At 51.7% G+C, this 18,649-nt stretch overlaps 2 protein-coding genes across 4 annotated transcripts; one reads left to right on the forward strand and one right to left on the reverse strand.

The window, feature by feature from the left end:
• The first annotated feature begins 2,577 nt into the window (after positions 1-2,577).
• LOC122378321 lies at positions 2,578-4,644 on the forward strand. Its single transcript, XM_043359269.1, has 3 exons — positions 2,578-3,089; positions 3,284-3,444; positions 3,911-4,644. Exons 1-3 carry the CDS (start codon positions 2,588-2,590, stop codon positions 3,977-3,979), a joined length of 732 nt encoding a protein of 243 aa, XP_043215204.1. The 5' UTR covers positions 2,578-2,587; the 3' UTR covers positions 3,980-4,644.
• A 701-nt stretch (positions 4,645-5,345) lies between these two features.
• On the reverse strand, positions 5,346-18,593 carry LOC122378316 (CAAX prenyl protease 1 homolog). 3 transcript variants are annotated; one of them, XM_043359257.1, is made up of 8 exons: positions 18,400-18,593; positions 16,583-16,761; positions 14,931-15,077; positions 11,291-11,488; positions 8,645-8,939; positions 8,222-8,535; positions 6,588-6,805; positions 5,346-6,059 (listed from the first exon to the last, which is right to left on the reverse strand). In XM_043359257.1, the coding sequence occupies exons 2-8, from the start codon at positions 16,721-16,723 to the stop codon at positions 5,915-5,917; spliced, it is 1,458 nt and encodes a 485-aa protein (XP_043215192.1). In that variant the 5' UTR covers positions 16,724-16,761; positions 18,400-18,593; the 3' UTR covers positions 5,346-5,914. The 3 variants fall into 3 exon arrangements, with proteins under 3 accessions (XP_043215192.1, XP_043215194.1, XP_043215191.1); XM_043359259.1 differs by having other exon boundaries at positions 18,530-18,592; XM_043359256.1 differs by lacking the exon at positions 18,400-18,593 and adding an exon at positions 17,829-17,980.
• Between the last annotated feature and the right edge of the window lie 56 nt (positions 18,594-18,649).

Genomic DNA, 18,649 nt, shown 5'->3' on the forward strand with positions numbered 1-18,649 from the left:
CTTTGAAAATGTGACCCAAGGTCAAGGTCAGAATCTGATCGAAAAAGGCCATGTTATATATCAGTCGATCCGTATCGTCGACCTGAGCACATTTGAGGTGTTTTCATCGCTCTAGCGTGTCTCTATCAAAAGTTATTGCCAAAAAACTGCAGGGAGCCTTTCATGACCCGAGATGACCTAAGGGGCACAAATAGGGGTGACATGTGAAATGTTCCGAATCAGTGTGCCATGTTTACCTGTACACTATACAGACGTTTTAGAGTAGGTATCTAGAACGACCACGTTCGTCCAAAACAAGCGCATTTCAATTTTCACCTATTGACTTATAATGATTAGGTCGCAAAACTTACCTGACCTTAGGTCACAGATATCCAAATTATGATATAGGTATTAAGGGGAGGGGGGGGGGGGGTTGGCACTGCCGGCTTTTGGTCCCATTTTTTCCATGCAACGCCCACAGGGCTAATGTTAAAATGGCAAAATCAGGGGGGCACGGTGCCCCCCCCCCCGTTCCGCCGCCTATGTCCATGCAGTGTACTGCATCCAGCAACGCCCTGTCAATAGTGGTATCAATAGCTCTTATTACATTTATTAGATTCATTATATAAGTTATTTCACTCTAGCCGCACGGAACTATTTACGGCAGCGTAACCCCGGCCGGAAGCGCAGCGGCGCTGACTTTGGCAAGCCTCATCTTGCATCATCATCATCCCGGTCCAATGAAAGAGTTCGCACCTACTGGCCACTACCATTGATGTTTCGCTTTCGGTTGAACTAGAACTTGGTAAAAAAAAAAACAAGCATGTTAGCCGTCACGAGACCAGCGAACGGTACCAAATTTTAACCCGCGCCCCACTGGGGTCTGCGTATGACACGCCCTACTGGGGGAGGGGGGGGGGCATTCATAGCCCCCCTCCTAACTCCGAAACTACTGGGCCAATCGTCAAAACTCAAACGGCGTCTGCTAGCCCCAGAAGAACTGTCAAGAGAAACATAATTAAATTGGCCTCGAGGTCACCGATGACGTCACGGGTCAGGTCAAATAAAAAAATTATCGTTGTTTGGCTTGTTCACAGTTTGGGCTCTGGCCGCCGTCTTACAAGTTAGATCAGGCTCATTTTTGGTTTACACACTCGTGAACAGCTGCTTTAGATACCCTGAGGGTACCAAACTTGCACTTTGATTTTCAGGTCAGGGTCAGGTCATCACAGGTCACGAAAATCCTACATCATGCATTGGTCACGTGACACATATTTTATGGTCCATTTAGGCCATAGATTTCGAATTCGATGTCAAGTTATGTCATTCGAGGTCATTTTGAGCTGAATTTAGCTTAGGTCAGGCCACTTTTAGGTAAAAAAGGTCAAATTTTAAAGTTTAAGTTTTTCATAAAAAAAAGGGGTCAACGGGATGCAGTTTGAGCTCAGGAACACGATGGTGTCATTTATATTTGTGTACGATGTCAAATGCGTACTGAAAAAAATTGATTTGAAAAATTTATAAATGTGAAATTTTTGCTAACATGCGTGCCTATAACTTAGCCATTTTTGAAGATATCTGGCTATAACTTGCTAGAGTAAGTCATAAGCATGTGCTCCATCACATATATTCCGTTTTTTTTTTTTCGAAAAGTCGAAAACTTTTTGAATGAAAAAATATAAATTTTGAATTTCAATGAACATTATTTTCAAAATTTTCAAAATTTTGAAAATCCGAGATGGCAGTTTGATAGCGCAGTCTATTGTGAGTCCACTCATGCAAAGAAATTGGACCTAGCTTAAAGACTGAGCTCTTGGGAGGGGTTGCCGTGGTTCAATGTTTTGCGTCGAAATCGGCCGAACATAACGTCACTCTGACGTCATTTCCGGCCGACCTATGGTAGCTATGAAGTTCAAATTTTGACACAAGGTGTCAAATTGATGTAGGCGAAGGTACTGAAAGTTTGGCGTCGATACGTTGGGCGGTTTAGACGTTATTGCAGAAAAACGGAAGGGGGGCTATGAATAGCCCCCCCCCCCAGTGGGGCGCGGGTTAAGGTTTTGATGCAACCAGTGACCTCATGGGTCAGGTCAGCATTCAAAAGGTCAGACCGTCTGGTTTTCGATAAATCACTTGGGCAAAAACAATTGCAGAGCAAGGATTTCGGTCTAGAAACGCTTGTCATGCTCATGTCCAGTCACAGTGTCAACTGACAAGTACCTAATGTCAAATGATGCATTTTCATTGAGGGAAAATCAATTAGAATGTTTGGCGGTTTCAAACCGATACAGCAAGGATTCCACCTGTTCCACATCTCGAACCTTCAGAGCTGTCGACACCGACATACTCTCGTCACGATGACCGTTCTAAAGCGCCGCCACGCGCACACTCGCTGTATCTGTGACATATCCGTGTCTCAGGAGTCGCGGTGCCGCGCCTGTTGCCCCCTGCCCTGCGGCACCCAAACACCGACACCCACGCCCGTGCGAGCGGCCTGAGATTACATCACGTGACGTCAGAGAAATGGTGGGCGCCGATCTGGCCGACGCGGCTAAAAGGTGGCGGCCGCGCGCGGCCCGTCAGTACCGGCGCAGACACACACGGGAGCATGGGGTCGGCGGTGGTGCGCGGGGCGGCCGGCGCGCTGGCGGTGCTGGCTGTGATGACGGTGTCGGTGGGTCTGATCCAGGGCCGGGCGGCGCCGCGACAGCAGCTGCCACTCCACCTGCTGTCCGTGGCGGCGGCGCTCAGAGACGTGGAGGCCACGCTGGCCGGCGAGGCGCAGCAGCTCTCCAGAGAGGCAGCAGCTCTGTCCGGCGGAGCTGCCCGTGACGCGGGGCTACCTGGTGACGAAGGGACGCTCAGTGGCGCGGCAGCGGTCCCCAGCGGCGCAGCAGCGGTCTCCAGTGGCACCGAATCTTTCTGGGACGACCACGAGGACCGTACCGAGGACTCACCCCTGGAGCGGCCGCCGAGGCCCGCCGTGGACTCGGCCGAGTTTGCCGAATACAGCGGACGCACCTCGCGGCCCCGTCGCAGCAAGAAGGGCCGGCGCCGGGGAGGGCTCCGGCTGGGCCGGGAGGAGTACCAGTTCTGGCTGAGGAGTGGAGGTGAGGAGCCGAGCTGGCTGTGACAGTCATTGTGGCGCTGCAATATCATGTCTTATTAAAATAAAGCGCCGTTTCGAAATTTCCGTTCGAACAGTAAGAAGCAGCTGTAGTCATCTCAGCTCGACACAGCCGCTGTCGGTTATCGAACGCACCCTCAGCGCCTCGCCTGACGCCATCCCTTCTCTCGCTCACAGAATGTCGTAAGACAACCAACGGCGAAGAGCAGTTCTTTTGCCCGAGCCCGGACAGCAGCGGCGCCTGGAGATGTACCACCGCCGACACCCTGTGCGACGGAAAACGCGACTGTCCCGGCGGCGAGGACGAACACGGCACCGCCTGCCTCTTCTACAAGGCGGTGAGTTGACTGGTGGCCCCGTGGTCCAAGGGTTTGCATGTGAGATATAGACACGCAAGGACAGGTCGCATCAACCGGTACATGTGGAAATAATCTGAAGGAAGGTGATCGCGTGCTTCAATTGTTCACTCGTCATCCATCATGTTCAGTTACTTGCCAAAATTTCATCATCATCCTCGGTTTGCTATCGATGGATCACGGGTGCCGCCTCCGTGGGCGCCAAAGAGATAACGAGCGACAGGACATTGTCTCTGAAGAGGCCACTTCAGCCAGCACTTCCGCCGCCTGTAGCCACCAATAGGCGGCGCTATGTTGACTTATCATGCACAGGCGCGTTCTGACCGCGCCAGACAACTGAGATTCGAGATAAGCTGATCCCGCTTTAGGAATGTTCTCGAGCCAGATGCAGACACCATTCTCAAGCGGTGGGATGTCCCACTGATTGGAGCACGTGTCCTTGTTACAGATATCGGACCAGTTGTCAACGGTAGCCAACCACGTGCTCAAGCTGAACACACACCACCGGGCGCACTGACGTTCGGCGCGACGCGGTGACGTCGATGACGTGCGGCGCGGCGCTGATGACGGTCCGTCATCCGCCAGCTGCCAGTCACAGACGGCCACCGCAGCATAAACCGAGTCAGGATCTCGAAAGTAGAATCTTTCAGATTGCACTGCTGAATTGGGCGGACACGCCTGTTCCCTGACCGCCGGCGGTATGGGGACTGTGATGACGGGGCAGTGGTGTTCGTAGCGGCCTTTTTCGCTGTTAAACGGCATTTTTGGAGGTTAGCTGTGACTGAGGACATTTCACGAGGACACCACCGCTAGACCTTCGCTAGACATTGTTCCGGAGCTTATGTCTTCTAACAATTTCCGAGATCAATTTATGGGATGCTATAACCAGTTTCGAACAACCATGAGCTATTTGTCCACCAGAGTGTTCATGTCGCGTCGTTGCCAAAGTCCATTCAATGTTGCAAGGCTTGCAGTGTATTGCAACTTCCTTGCGTCATCTTGTTAGCTTGTCCTTACATTATTTATTCGCATCACAATCGCCTAGCATATCATATCATTGTATCATATCATTCTCATGTTTTATCTATTTAAGTTGCTATTTATTATCTTTTCGAGTGTTTGTGCATTGAAATGCAATCAGTGACGATGACATGATCAAAATACACTACTCCTCTTTTGATAGTCACCTGTCTGTTTAACCAAGTTATCATGTTCAAATGTCACGCTATCGAACACGACACCCAGCTGGTATTTACATAAATAGGTACAACCAAGAACATGCATGCAACTACTTGAACGGACAGCATTGCAACGTGAGACATCTTTGACACATCAATCCACACCTCTTCTGTCAATCGGGCTAGGCCAGTTGACAATAAGCAGGTTCGGTCGGGTAAATACGTCAATGAAGAACGGTGAACAACGATGAGACCAATGGAGGGGCGGCGGCAATGAGACAATTAAGAACGGTTTCTCGGCGTCAAAAACATTAACGGATATTCGTCAATCGATGAACAAGGCGTTTATCTTTAAATGATGTAAATCAAATTTTGCCTATAAACATTCGTGATCATTAAGCCCAAGTTTGTCCATCCAGAGGCACGGTCAAAATTCGATTCGTTGATAGTTCCAGAAGAAAAAACGAACGTCACGAACAACAAACGAACGGAAGGGACGAATAATGTTTACCGTATTGCACTAAACTGCATCTTTCACGAATCTTAACCAAGCATACTGCTCATAGGGGTACTGTTTGGTACGACAGCAATTTTCGGTAGACTCGTCTCATGATTGTTGTATCTCTACGAAAAATTTGAAGTAAGACTATAACTCGAAATATTTTCAAGTGAAAAGCACTTACGAATCACAACGTTCCATGAAACTAAATGTGAAAGAACGTGTATTGTGCGGCATATATGGACCTGCCTTCACAACATTGACAGAACACATTCATATGGAACCGGCTCCACAGAAATGACCGAACGTCTGTAGATGGAGCACGCTCCACAGAACAGATAGAACACCTGTCCCAATCGGTCTGAACGGCCGAACATCAACCACAAATATCACAACAACCCGCACCTCCTCCCCACCCATCCCTCCCAGTGCTGGCCCCTCACCAGTCGATCCCGGCTAAAGGACCGTGCGTCACAGACTCACGGCACACCTCCCTCGCGACACAGACTCACGGAATCTCACGACACAGACTCACGGCCCCCTCCCTCAACACACCCCTCCCCTTCCCCAACGGGAGCTGATCGTCGCACCGGACAACGATCAGCACCATGGCAACTGACCTCACCTATGTAATTCCGCTACCCCACCCCTGTGAGCAGTCTTCCCTGGAGCAGGCAGACGAACCGAGCCTACCCCTGTCTTAGCAGCTCAGACGCCCCCCCCCCGCACTGCTGCCCTCTGTCCATCCCCTACAGTTCACCCCCTAACCGTGACCTCAGTCGACCTTCTGTAGCGCCGCGAGTCGCTGCAGCAGCGGCGGGTGCGAGTGGTGCCACGCCGAGTACAGTCGGTCGTACACCGGGAAACTCAGGTTGTCCGAGGTCAGTTTGATCAGCGCAGCCTTCAGCAGAGCAGCGTACCTGGCGACGCATCAAACGGGAGCGTTAGAACTTAGAAGGGCTAAAGTGGAATCTGCAATCTTCCAATAATTACAAATATACTTTTGACTTTGTGCATGTCTGGATAGACAGGGTTGCATAAAAGCTGCATGGATGTAGAGCGGATAGAGCTGCAATTATATTGAAAATGAGCATCAGCAGTGCCGCATTAATGGCACGCTTCCAGCTTATCAACAATTTCCATTTTTTGTTCCATACTCATTGTCGTGTGATTCTAGTAAATTATATTGATTCAGGCAGGGGTGGCAAACATTGGTGTCAGCGCCCACATTTGAGGTGAAAAACATGCATGTTTGTTGGCTAATATCGTGGCGATTTCCACGATTTACGAGACTCAAGGATTTAGACTGCCATGATTGCAAGCCAAATTTCCTTCAGCAAAGGTAAGTAACATTCAGTCAGGCACTTTTATGACAAAATGGCGTCTTATGTCAGAAATGCGATATGAAGTTTGAAATTGACCTTTGGTATGATTCTCGTCCCACTCACCCTAGCGCCTTTCCGAACTGGTCAGCCTGGAACTCGAAGCGCCGAGACATGCCGGTGGCCAGCACGGTGAAGAGGGTGCTGTAGGGCGCGAACACGTACTGCAGGATGATGACCAGGCCGCAGAGCACCGGCTGATCGGTCGTGAAGCCGAAGGCCCGATACAGCGGCGCATACCGGTACAGGCCAGCGAACACGGCGAACGTCAACAGCAGGTTCAGCTGCAGCGGGAACGGGAGGTCAGTGTCGGCCGTAACAGGAGGTCAGTGTCGGCGGTAACAGGAGGTCAGTGTCAGCGGTAACAGGTCAATGTCAGTGGCAACAGGAGGTCAGTGTCGGCCGTAACAGGAGGTCAGTGTCAGCCGTAACAGGAGGTCAGTGTCGGCCGTAACAGGAGGTCAGTGTCGGCCGTAACAGGAGGTCAGTGTCGGCCGTAACAGGAGGTCAGTGTCGGCCGTAACAGGAGGTCAGTGTCGGCCGTAACAGGAGGTCAGTGTCAGCCGTAACAGGAGGTCAGTGTCGGCCGTAACAGGAGGTCAGTGTCGGCCGTAACAGGAGGTCAGTGTCGGCCGTAACAGGAGGTCAGTGTCGGCCGTAACAGGAAGTCAGTGTCGGCCGTAACAGGAGGTCAGTGTCGGCCGTAACAGGAGGTCAGTGTCGGCCGTAACAGGAGGTCAGTGTCGGCCGTAACAGGAGGTCAGTGTCGGCGGTAACAGGAGGTCAGTGTCGGCCGTAACAGGAGGTCAGTGTCGGCCGTAACAGGAGGTCAGTGTCGGCCGTAACAGGAGGTCAGTGTCGGCCGTAACAGGAGGTCAGTGTCGGCCGTAACAGGAAGTCAGTGTCGGCGGCAGCAGCAGGTTCAGCTGGAAACAGGTCAGTGTCAGCGGCGAGGCAGCAACAGGAGGTCAGTGTCCGTGGCTGGGGCGGTAACATGTCAGTGTCAATATCAGCGGCTGGAGCGGACGTGTCAGGAGGTCAGTGTCAGCGGCAGTCGAAATCTGGAAAATGAGCGTCGACCATAAATTTGATGTTGTGGAGAATTATAAGTACGTGAAAAAATTACATGCTTTCCTATAATCACAGAAAACGCCATAAAATAGAGTAATAAAAAGAAACAATGAAAAATAAGACTAACAAAATAATGTAAAAAAGAATATTCACAAGGAAGAAAATATGAGGAATTAAAGGCCGTGTCCATCCGCGCACCGGTATAAAGGATGGCGCGTGGAAGAGGAATGAAAGGCGCTCAATGGACGAGACAGGACACTCGCATTTCGCATTCCAGGGAAGCGACTTCGGCAAAAAGGCCCATATCCGCCGCATTGACGGATGGTGGACTTTGGACACGGGGACGCAATATAGCACACACGGGTGACCGTTCAGGCACGAGAGAGCGTGGGCGGCTATTGGCTATCGTGAGCTGTCCGGTATGTATTGGTCGGATCGAGCGTGGGACAACGTAACGCCACCGATAGCCGGGAAAGCTCAGATGGGACATTCCATATGGACATTTCCGATGAAGTGTTGCCACCTTGGCAAACGAAGCCGATCCCCTGCAGCGATCTATATCCGGTTGGTTTAATAACTCGAGCCGCGCAATCGCCCTAATCCTTCCCGCCTTCCCGCACGGCAGATACCTGAATGAGGACGATGTTTTTGAAGACGTGATTCATGCTCCAGTGTCCCAGCTCGTGACTGAGTACAGCCACCACCTCCAGGTTACTGCAGCCCTTCTTCACTGCTGCCTCCTTCTCGGTCGAGTCCTTGTTCTCCGAGCCGGCACTATCTCCGGAGTCGGCCTCCTTCCCGGCCGCGGCGCCGTCCTCCTTCTCCCGCTCAGAGTCAGCAGTCTTGCTCTCCCAGTCCTGCAGCAGCGTGTCGAACAACACGATCCGCTTGTTGTTGAAGAAGCCGTAGAAGTAGGCGTTGCTGTGCGCCGAACGCTTGGAGCCTGAAACGATAGACAACAAAATTTACTTAACTGATCTTCAAGAGACTCATGGGAATGAAAAATTTATGGTACTCATAGCTCGTGATCCTTGTCTCAGCAGTCAGCTCACCTTCCACGACGTACAGCTTCTTCAGCGGAAAGTGCAGCTTGGCGGCCAGAGCCTCGATCATGTCCCTGAGCTCTCCCTCCGGCAGCGGCGTGTACTTGTCGAACAGCGGGGCGATGAACTCGGGGTAGATGGTCATCAGGAAGAGCAGCACCACGAAGCAGAAGGCCCACAGGTAGAGGAAGAAGTAGTCGCCGCCGGCCTGCACGATGTACACGATCATGGCCACGATCGGCAGACTGATCACCTGATTCACCACGAACGCCTTCAGCTTGTCCTTGATGAAAAAGCCCAGCGTCTGCGGACCGAGAAAAAGATGGTATTTGGTGATTTTCTAAAACACGTACGGTCGTTTGTTTCATTTGATGCCTACATCATGGAAGGGAACAACTGGACCACCAAAAAACCTGTCGATGCCTGATATTGATAGAGTTACATGTAGCATCGCGACGCGACAACACTTTGGTTCATCATGATAACATCCTATCCTATCTTCTTCATTCTCTGGTAGTAGCGTGTGCAACGCGCATCCCTACTATAGTGAACAGTCCCACCTATCAGGCTGGGAGGGGCCTGCTCACGTAATGGACGCCGTGTTGCAAGTTGTAGAAGGTTGGCACAGTCCTTGTCAACAAACAGTTACGCCACGTTATCAGCCACACAGACTTGGAGTGGCGCATTCACCCACGTGACCAAGCAGCGCACGGCTTAGGGGCGTGATGACGGGGCTACGAATGGAAACATGACGCATGTTCTGATAATATAACCATTACAGAAGTCATTAGTTATTAAAGAAAGGACAGCGTGCTGACATCATTACGCAAGTTGTAAATGTCCATCGTGCGTTTCGGTTTAAAATTTGTTGAAGGATCGTTTATAACGCGATGCGTAGAACTTATTGTTGCTATGACGACACACTCATCGGTATCTGATAAGGGCGGTACTTTTCACAGAACTGCAGACAATGATGGGACGTTTTGTTGCACCCAATCGTGCGCTGACGTGCAGGTATATCGTGCAGATCATCGTCAAGTGGCATTCTTCCGCGCCAAGTGGGACACCCTCGGAGCATCCGCACTTGGGCACGGACCAAAGCCACCACACGTAATCTCACACAAACGGTAGGCACTAGGCACCGACAAAAATATCCAAGCCGCTCCTCGATTCAAGTGGGGCAACAAACGAAACAATCGTGCATCGATGACCCGCTTGTCTGTAGCTGCTTATGCAACTCCGGACGGGGAAGGCGATAATGCCATTCTCCAGGATATCGCATCACGGGAAGCCCGCAGACGCGACGAAATAGGTGCAACTTCTTTCGGTCTCCCCTAGCCAGTTATGTGATGGTGACCAATGACGTCACAATGCGCCGTGCAAATTACTTGATAAACCCGACGAATGTAATTCGGCCAGTTGACTACTCAATGACGTCCCAGGAGAAGCGAGGAAAGTTATCGAATGTCGCAATATGTCCTGCACGCGGAAAGCTGATGGTCTCGAAAAGATCAAATTTCATCGGGTGGTGGCCTTTTTTACTGGAAGCTAGAGACCGCATTGTTCAGTGACCCAAGCTTTATTAACATTGTTGTTGTTGTTGTTGCTTCACTTTCCATTGTCTATATTTAGCAACAGAGTTACAATCAATCTGACCTTTACTAAGTTTTGGTTTCGCTAGTTATTAGCATTTAGGGGACTTTTTGACAGCGCGCTTTAGTGTTGATAACTTTTTTGTTGGCCAAGAGGCTTGTAAAATAACTCTGTGCCTTTTCACTGCTGGTATTTTACGTAGAAGGCATTTCATGACCGAGAGAAAAAGCGTCACAATGGCCATCACCGTCACAAAGTCCTCTCCCAAATATCCCAAATCAATAAAATCATGAGGTTGACCACTCCACATTGCAATTGGTGATCGATTTTCTACCTGTTAATATAAAAAGAAGTGCCTGCAGCCATTCAAATATGCTAGGCCGAGTTTGCCACAGTCAAATGACACTGCGCGAAATTCGGTTGCTCGCGCAAAGTCTTGTCTTGTCAAACATGTCGAAAACATCACATCACGGCCGGGTAGGATGCTCTCGACAAATGTCCCTTTGCATTGTTGCATATGTCTGATATCGTAGGTCCTGAGACACTGAGGAGTCGATGGCCTAGTTTTTAAAAATTCCAAAGCTTGCATCTACAGTAGCATCTAGGACTACACAAGTATATGAACGAAACAATCAGCCACCAGCTCACGGTCGACTGTCGCGACCAGACCAGAGCCGCCACTCATCAATCACCGACACCGCTCAGTCGCAGTGACCTCCGCACAGTAACGTGACGAGCGTCATCTACCGCCAGCTGGCATCACTACGGAAATATGTATCCCCATTCCCCACCCACCGCTACCATTTGACCATGACAGCGCCACCGACACGGTCGTGATTCACTGAAAATTTCCATGACATAAAGCATCAGATCCTGCAGCTAGCTGGCAACGCTACACAGTCAGACAAGACGTAAAGCACCTGTACCAGGGGAGCAGATGCAACCAGACCGAAAGCTAACAATTGGGGTGTCAAAATTAAAGCTATTGCAGATGGCGCTGATACACGATGACCAAAGGACCGGCCGACGGACAGAGCGTTCTCTCGATTGCCCTCTACTCACCTGTTTGTTGAATCCGTGCCGCTGCTCCACCGCAAACGTGGAGTAGAGTGACCAGGGCAGGCCGATTACCGTGGAGACGACACTCGTGTAGAACATGAACACCATGCTCTGTGTGATTTCGCCACTGAGGCCGGCCCAGCGCAGGGTGTGACCCGACAGGCTCCACATCAGCGGCATCACAAACATCAGCAGACAGGCCTGGGGAGGGACATAGTAAACATCAGCACTGACAGAACTGTGAGGGACACGATACACATCAGCTTCAGCAGACAGGCCTGCGGAGGGACATAGTAAACATCAGCAGACAGGCCTGGGGAGGGACATAGTAAACATCAGCAGGCAGCCTTGGGGAGGGGCAGGATACATATCAGCAGACAGGCCTGGGGAGGGACAGGATACACATCAGCAGGACAGAACTGTGGAGGGACAGGATACACATCAGCAGACAGACCTGGGGAGGGACAGGATACACATCAGCAGACAGGCCTGCGGAGGGACAGGATACACATCAGCAGGACAGAACTGTGGAGGGACAGGATACACATCAGCAGACAGACCTGGGGAGGGACAGGATACACATCAGCAGACAGACCTGGGGAGGGACAGGATACACATCGGCAGGGACAGAACTGTGAGGGACACGATACACATCAGCTTCAGCAGACAGGCCTGCGGAGGTAACATCAGCAGACAGCCCTGTGGAAGGGCGTGTCAGTGGCATCATCCACAGGTGACAGACTGCTCTAAAAAGGCAATGAAGCCATTTCTTTACGGCTAATGTTTACCCGGGACCGTAATATCATACGGGCGGGCATTGATTATGCGGTGAGTGTATGCATATCATGCTATGTGGAAGCATGATGCATGATCAACTAGCATTGTCAGCATGCATATATAAAACACAGCAAATCACACCCTAAAGCCATCGTCGTTTTTACTTTGCGGCACTCCAGTTTCGACAGACATGGATCAACTACAGTTAAATGATGCTCTCATACTCATCCCCTCAGGGGCGGTCGCAGACTTGGAGTTTGGGGGGGGGGGCCAACTTGGCAAATAGGCCCCTGCGCTGACCCGGGGGGCCCGGTGCTAGAAGGGGCCCACGGGCGTAGTGCACGGGTGCAGAAATCCAGGCCATGGCCGGTGAAGCGGGGGGGGGGGGGGGTAGGGAGCGGCACCCGAGCGGAGGCTTATTGCGAGCTTTGAGGATGTTCCATGTCGAAAAGGTATCGATAAGTGCATTTTAAAGCATTGATAATGCCAATAACTCACGCAAATGTGAATGGACTACCGCAAAAGTAAAGACGGCTAACTTTGCCATTTTCTGAGATCATCGTGCTAAAACTTTTGACAGTGGGTCATCGGTATCTGTTCACTGTTCAATCACACGTGTTCCGTTTCATTTTTGTTTTTTAGGTACCTACTTGAGCACAAATGTAAGTTTTGAAGACCATTACCTACAGTAGCAAATGCTTCGAAAGATGGATAGTGGGCAAAGTATCCTAAATTTGTCGTGCTGCATGGAAAGTAGTGTTGCTGAGAAAAGGGGGTTTGTTCCAGATTATTGTGGATGCAGAATACATTGTCTGCACCCTATGCAGAATTATTGTTGGTGCAACTGCGCCCACTGCACCCATGGTTCCCACACTTACTTCGGCCCATCGATAGCGCTTCAGCGATACCTATCGCCTAGAGGCTGCAATGGGGCCCCTATAGTACGGTGTCAGACCCCCAGAGGCCGGCGTTGGATCCAAGGGTCAGCGAAGGGCCTCAAAGGCCCCAGGTAGGGCCCCAGAGGCTGATGTGGGCCTTCAAAGGCAAGTGCGTGACGTCCAAAGGTAAGGCTTGAGCCCCCAGAGAACATAATAGGGCCATCAGTGGTCGGTGTAGAGACCTCATAGGCCAGTTTTGGGCCCCCTCAGAGGCTAGTGTGGGGCCTCAGGTGTCGGTATGCGGCACTTAAAGACCGTTATGGGTCCTCAGAAACCGGCATCGATCCTTCAGAAGCCAGTACGGGGCCCTCAGAGGCACATAAGGGTCAGTTTGGGTCCCAGAGACAGAAATGGGACCATCAGAGGCCGGTGTGGGACCTTTAGAGGCTGGTTTGGGTCCTTAGGGGCCAGTTTAGGGCCCTCAGAGACCAGTACAGGGCCTCCAAAGGGCAGTTTGAGACCATCAGAGACCATATTGGGCACTCAAAGGCTAATCTAATGTGGGTCTTTACAGGCCAGCATGGAGCCCTCAGCGGTTAGCGTGGGGCCATAAAAGATCGACATGGGCCGGCGTTGGACCCCAGAGGCCAGTAGAGGGCCCTCAAAGGCCAAGATGGGCCCTCAGAGGCCGATGCGGGCCCATAGAGGCCGGCATCAGGTCTTCAGAAACCCGTGCGGGGCCCTTAGAGGCTAAGGTGGGTCCTTACATGACAGCACGGGCCCTCAGAAGTCAGTGTGGGGCCCTAAAAGATCGGCATGGGCCGGCGTTGGTCTCCAGAGGCCAACAGAAGGCCCTCAAAGGCCAATATGGGCCCTCAGAAGCCGATGCTGACCGTTAGAGGCCGGCATCGGGTCTCCAGATTCCAGTGCGGGGGGCCATCAGAGGCTAATGTGGGCCTTTACAGGCCAGCATGGGGCCCTCAAAGGTCAGAATGGGACCCTAAAAGACTGGCATTGGCCGGCGTTGGACCCCAGAAGCCAGCAGAGGGCCCTCAAAGGCCAAGATAGGCCCTCAGAGTCCGATGCGAACCCTTAGAGGCCGGCATCGGGTCTTCAGAATCCAGTGCGGGGCCCATAGAGGCTAATGTGTGTCCTTTCAGGCCAGCATGGGGCCCTCAGGTCAATGTGGGGCCCTAAAAGACCGGTATGGTCCGGCGTTGGACCCCAGAGGCCAGCGGAGGGCCCTCAAAGGCCAAGATGGGCCCTCAGACGCCAATGCGGGCCCTGAGCTGCCGGCATTGGGTCTTCAGAATCCAGTGCGGGGGGCCCTTAGAGGCTAATGTGGGTCCTTACAGACCAGCATGGGGCCCTTAGAGGTCAGTGTGGGGCCCTAAAAGGCCGGCATGGGCCGGCGTTGGACCCCAGAGACCAGCGGAGGGCCCTCAACGGCCAAGATGGGCCCCAGAGGCCGACATCGGGTCTTCAGAATCCAGTGCAGGGCCCTGAGAGACACTTAAAGGTTAGTCTTGGGACTCGAGAGACAGAAATGAGGCCACCAGAGGCCGGTTGGCCCCTGAGGCCGGTTTAGGGGCCCTCAAAGGCCAGTGGAGGGCCCTCAGAGGTCAATGTGGGTCCTCAGCGGTCAATGTGGACGCTTGACCGCCACTGAAGGGCCCTCAGAGGTCAGTGTAGGACCCTCAAAGACTGGTATGGGAGCTGTTAATGGCTGGCGTGGGTTTCTCGAGCCTCGTGACAATCGAATACGGGCCAGGGCCCCATACGGCCATGGGGGCCCATCGGTTGTTTGGGGGGGGGGGGGGGCCAAATGATATGATGGCCCCCCTGATTTGCCTTTGGGGGGGGGCCATGGCCCTGATGGCCCCCCCCCTGCGACCGCCACTGCATCCCCTCATTTACTATTTATAGTAGAATGCATGCTATAACGTCGTTGACACGCTTCACTCAGCAGCAGTCAGAACAATGCATACCGTGTTGAAGAGGATCTCGAACAGGTTTCGGCACGACTCGAACATGCTCTTGTCCAGCTGGTAGAGCCGGGCCTTCTCGAACGTCTCCTGGGTGATGGCGCCGTCCAGATCATCCGGCACGTTCTGCACCGTCTTCAGCACGTTCCGCTGCACACAGCACACGGGGCGTCAGGGGAGATGGACGTCGCAGTGACATCTAGTGGCAGATATAACAAGCGGTAGTTACATAACGCAGGTCATAGATCAGGCAACAGACCTTCTAATGCAACGATACATCAATGCTTGGAAGATTTACTTAGAAAAAAAAATCGTGAAAAAACTCCCAGCACATTTACATTGGTCTGGGCAGGACCCTAGTGAGTCACAGAGGCTGAGCCCGTCCAGAGGACAGGCCACCCAGCCCCAAGGTACTCACTGCACCCGGCTACGGGGTGCGCTCCCTCGGGAGCAGCGGTGCCGCTCCAAGGGAGCAGCCCGCATGAGATAAAGGTGCCTGCCCAGCCCGGACACTCTAAGCTTGTCAGCCGTTCGACCCCATCTGACCAAGGCAGATTTTCACTGAAAAACGATCGTACTAATGAGCGACGTTGAATACTGTGACTATACATACGTCTCTCAAAGAGACGTTTTCAGCCCTGCAAGTACTCAAGCAGTGTACTCACAAAGGAACATTCATTCTATCGCGATAATGCTAAAAGCACAAAATTGTTTAAGTCAATTATAATGCCCATCAATTCTTCAGCCCATCAATTCTGACATGAAATGCTCTAAATGACTTTATCTGACGTTAGAGTTGGAGACAGGCTTGGGACCCAGACTACAAGTCGTGACAAATTTCGACTAGCTCTCGGGCGTGCACAGGGCGTCCCCTGGCCTTACTCCGGCGTGCATTTACAAACCCCGAAGGCGTGCATTTACGAACCTCAGGCGTGTCTTGACGAATCGGGGCGAGCACACCTAGAGAGCTCCCACTCTAAGCTTGTCAATGAGACAAACGCGAAATTGCCGAAGAAAGTTGCTATGTGGCCCAGTCCAGCTACGGCATTCTTTTGATTTGAGAACACTGTTTATTGGGGAATGAGCATCAAGCGTGCTACATTTCACCGGTACAAATACTGCCACAAATTCTGGCATTTCACAGCAGCTTATGTACATATACATACGTCATACATGTATATGGACATACATGTACATACATTGGAGGGGGGGGGGGGAGGTTCGGTCAGACCTCCTCCCGGCCGTTCGACCCCATCTGACCAAGGCAGATTTTCACTGAAAAACGATCGTACTAATGAACGACTTTGAATACTGTGACTATATATACGTCTCTCAAAGAGACGTTTTCACTTTTCAGCCCTGCCAGGCGCTTTTCAGTATACAATGCTCAATTTTGTTTTGCTTGTGTGGGACGTGCAGGCTTAAAACTTGAAGCGCTATGCGTCAGATGTGCAAATGATGGACACAGGCCTGCAATACTACTTGTCGAGAGTGCACTCCCATTAGATGGGGCGCACCTGCGCACACATGCTAGAGGCTATAGAGACTGCAGTATAGAGACTGCAGCCTTGACAGTTGACTCTAAACAATACTACCACTGCACTACTTGTCACTACCATACACCAGCCCCACAAGGATCACTTGAATCAACCCACCTGCCTGACGGCCAGGTACTCCTCCCAGACAAAGATGACCACGGAAAAGGCGATGACAGCATACAGGATGGACGTGTCGGAGACCGACCTCAGGTACTGCAGGGCAGCGCAGTCCCACAGCCAGTCCCACTGGGCTGTCATGATGGCAGCCTGCAGCGGGGATAACTGCCAGGAATTAGCTGAAATGCAGAAAGAGCAGCGATGAAATATGCCATGGTAGATAACTTAAAATTATGACTAGAAAATGTAGGCACGAATGCTTATGGTCAGAGTCATTACAACAAAGTTCATTTGATTCCTATAATATTGAAACATCATGAAACATCATGAAAACATGATGGTGATTCATTGCAAATGCCTTCAATAGCCAGACTGGGAAACATCTATACACTACGCCGGACGCCCGTGAGACCCTCTTGCGCTCAATGCAAGCAATTTTGCACTGAAATGTCTGCGTGATTTACGCCGAAAATTGAGTGCCTATTTGTGCCAAAATTAAGCCTTTTTTATACTGCACATGTGCACATCTACCGATCAAGGTCATATCAACCAGACAGAGCGTTCCGGGGCCTTGGACGCTCTCCCATATTTGAGCGTCCGAATAATATTTTATTTCCATGGCAACACAATACTTCAATAGTCAATACGCTTAGCGCACTTTGGCATCGTGCCGTGAAACAAGGCCGAAGCCGGAAGCTCCGGGGCCACAAAATCGGCGGAGCGGTGTGGCTCGAGGCTGGCGGGAGCCAGCGAGGGCCGGGCAGCGGAGCAGCACGTGCTCCGGCACATCAGCCTCTTCTCGGCACACGGTGTAGAGCTCCGCGGGACACCGCTTGTCTGGGCACTACTGGCAAGCCGCGGAGTGGAGACAGCCGATTCGGTGCATGTACTGGAGCGAGCGGCCCCGGTGGCCCGCCCTCATCTGGTGCACCGAAACGGCGTCTTCTCGGTCCTCTCAGGGGATAGGGAGCGGCGGCGTACTCCCGAGGAGTTGCTTGAATGGTGACTGGGACCAGTTGTAGCCCCATTGATGCGAGGCCGCACAATGAACCGCCCTGGGCAGCGAGCGGGCATTTGGGGGCAAGCAGCCGCTTGTTTCGCCAGGTCGTCCGTCGTCCACACTCCAATTCCCCTCGATACCACAGTGGGGCATGGGCAGGAAGAGGAACCCACTGCAGTATTATTGACGCTCGACAATGTTCAAAGTCTTCCATACCTATCTCCACGCCGAGGGTTGAGCCCTCACCTGGACAGCTGCTCCTCACTGAGTACTCAGGGCAGTTCGTCAGTTCAAGCATGTGACGACCAGGGCCGGGACGTCTCGTCCCGAAACCTCTCCAGAGCCGCCCACAGGGCAAATCCGCTGCTAGATTGACCAGGGTGCGGACTCAATTTGAATGTCTTTCGCCAAAAATTATGTGGACACACCCTGCGCCAAACCATTTGACAGCCGCCATGCACTGATTTCAATTTTGGCGCAGCGAGGTTACACTGGACGTGCGCTGATATTTTCGGTGCAATCCCACCACTATGTCTAACATATTCGACATAATTGTCATGTGTTTTTGTCCAGTCTGGCTCCTCCATTCCTTAATTTACGTCAGTATTAGAATGTATGAGCTGTATCAGTATGCACAGATATAACGTACTGCTTTCAGCAGCGCACTTTGGCCACAAGCTTACATGGAACAGACTTAGGAGCAAATTTCCAAAATTGCATGGGTATCTCAGCACAGAGCAGGGGAAATCAGAAAATTTCCGGGCCTTGCTACCGTTCAGGTTCAGAGTACAAGCCACAAGTCTAATTAGTTTCTTACAGTTTCTACAATTTCTTTCACGCTTCTCCTTCAGTTTCAGTTGTTGTTGATTGTTGAAGTGAGTTATACTGTGGTTCTCAATTTCTCATGAAGAAAGCAGAGACAAAATAAAGCAGGTATGTGTTCAAACCTCAGGAGTCCCTGAGGATATTCCGGAAATAAGGGACATTTTCGCCAATGGCTCAGCCAGTTGCGTTCGCATTTGCTACTTTTTACGTAATAGAACATAGCATCAAACGCAACAGATGCG

The sequence above is a fragment of the Amphibalanus amphitrite genome, unplaced genomic scaffold (assembly GCF_019059575.1).
Source record: "Amphibalanus amphitrite isolate SeventyFive unplaced genomic scaffold, NRLGWU_Aamphi_draft 000057F_arrow, whole genome shotgun sequence".
NCBI classification, from domain to species: domain Eukaryota; kingdom Metazoa; phylum Arthropoda; class Thecostraca; order Balanomorpha; family Balanidae; genus Amphibalanus; species Amphibalanus amphitrite.

Excerpts from the sequence above, each read along its gene's own strand:
- LOC122378321 (XM_043359269.1), top strand. The coding sequence starts at position 2,588 with ATGGGGTCGGCGGTGGTGCGCGGGGCGGCCGGCGCGCTGGCGGTGCTG. Across the intron at positions 3,090-3,283 it reads GTTCTGGCTGAGGAGTGGAG|AATGTCGTAAGACAACCAAC; the intron begins GTGAGGAGCCGA and ends TCTCGCTCACAG. Across the intron at positions 3,445-3,910 it reads CCTGCCTCTTCTACAAGGCG|ATATCGGACCAGTTGTCAAC; the intron begins GTGAGTTGACTG and ends TCCTTGTTACAG.
- LOC122378316 (XM_043359256.1), bottom strand. The coding sequence starts at position 17,880 with ATGCTTGAACTGACGAACTGCCCTGAGTACTCAGTGAGGAGCAGCTGT. Across the intron at positions 15,078-16,582 it reads AGTACCTGGCCGTCAGGCAG|CGGAACGTGCTGAAGACGGT; the intron begins GTGGGTTGATTC and ends TGCTGTGTGCAG. Across the intron at positions 8,940-11,290 it reads GGCACGGATTCAACAAACAG|ACGCTGGGCTTTTTCATCAA; the intron begins GTGAGTAGAGGG and ends CTCGGTCCGCAG.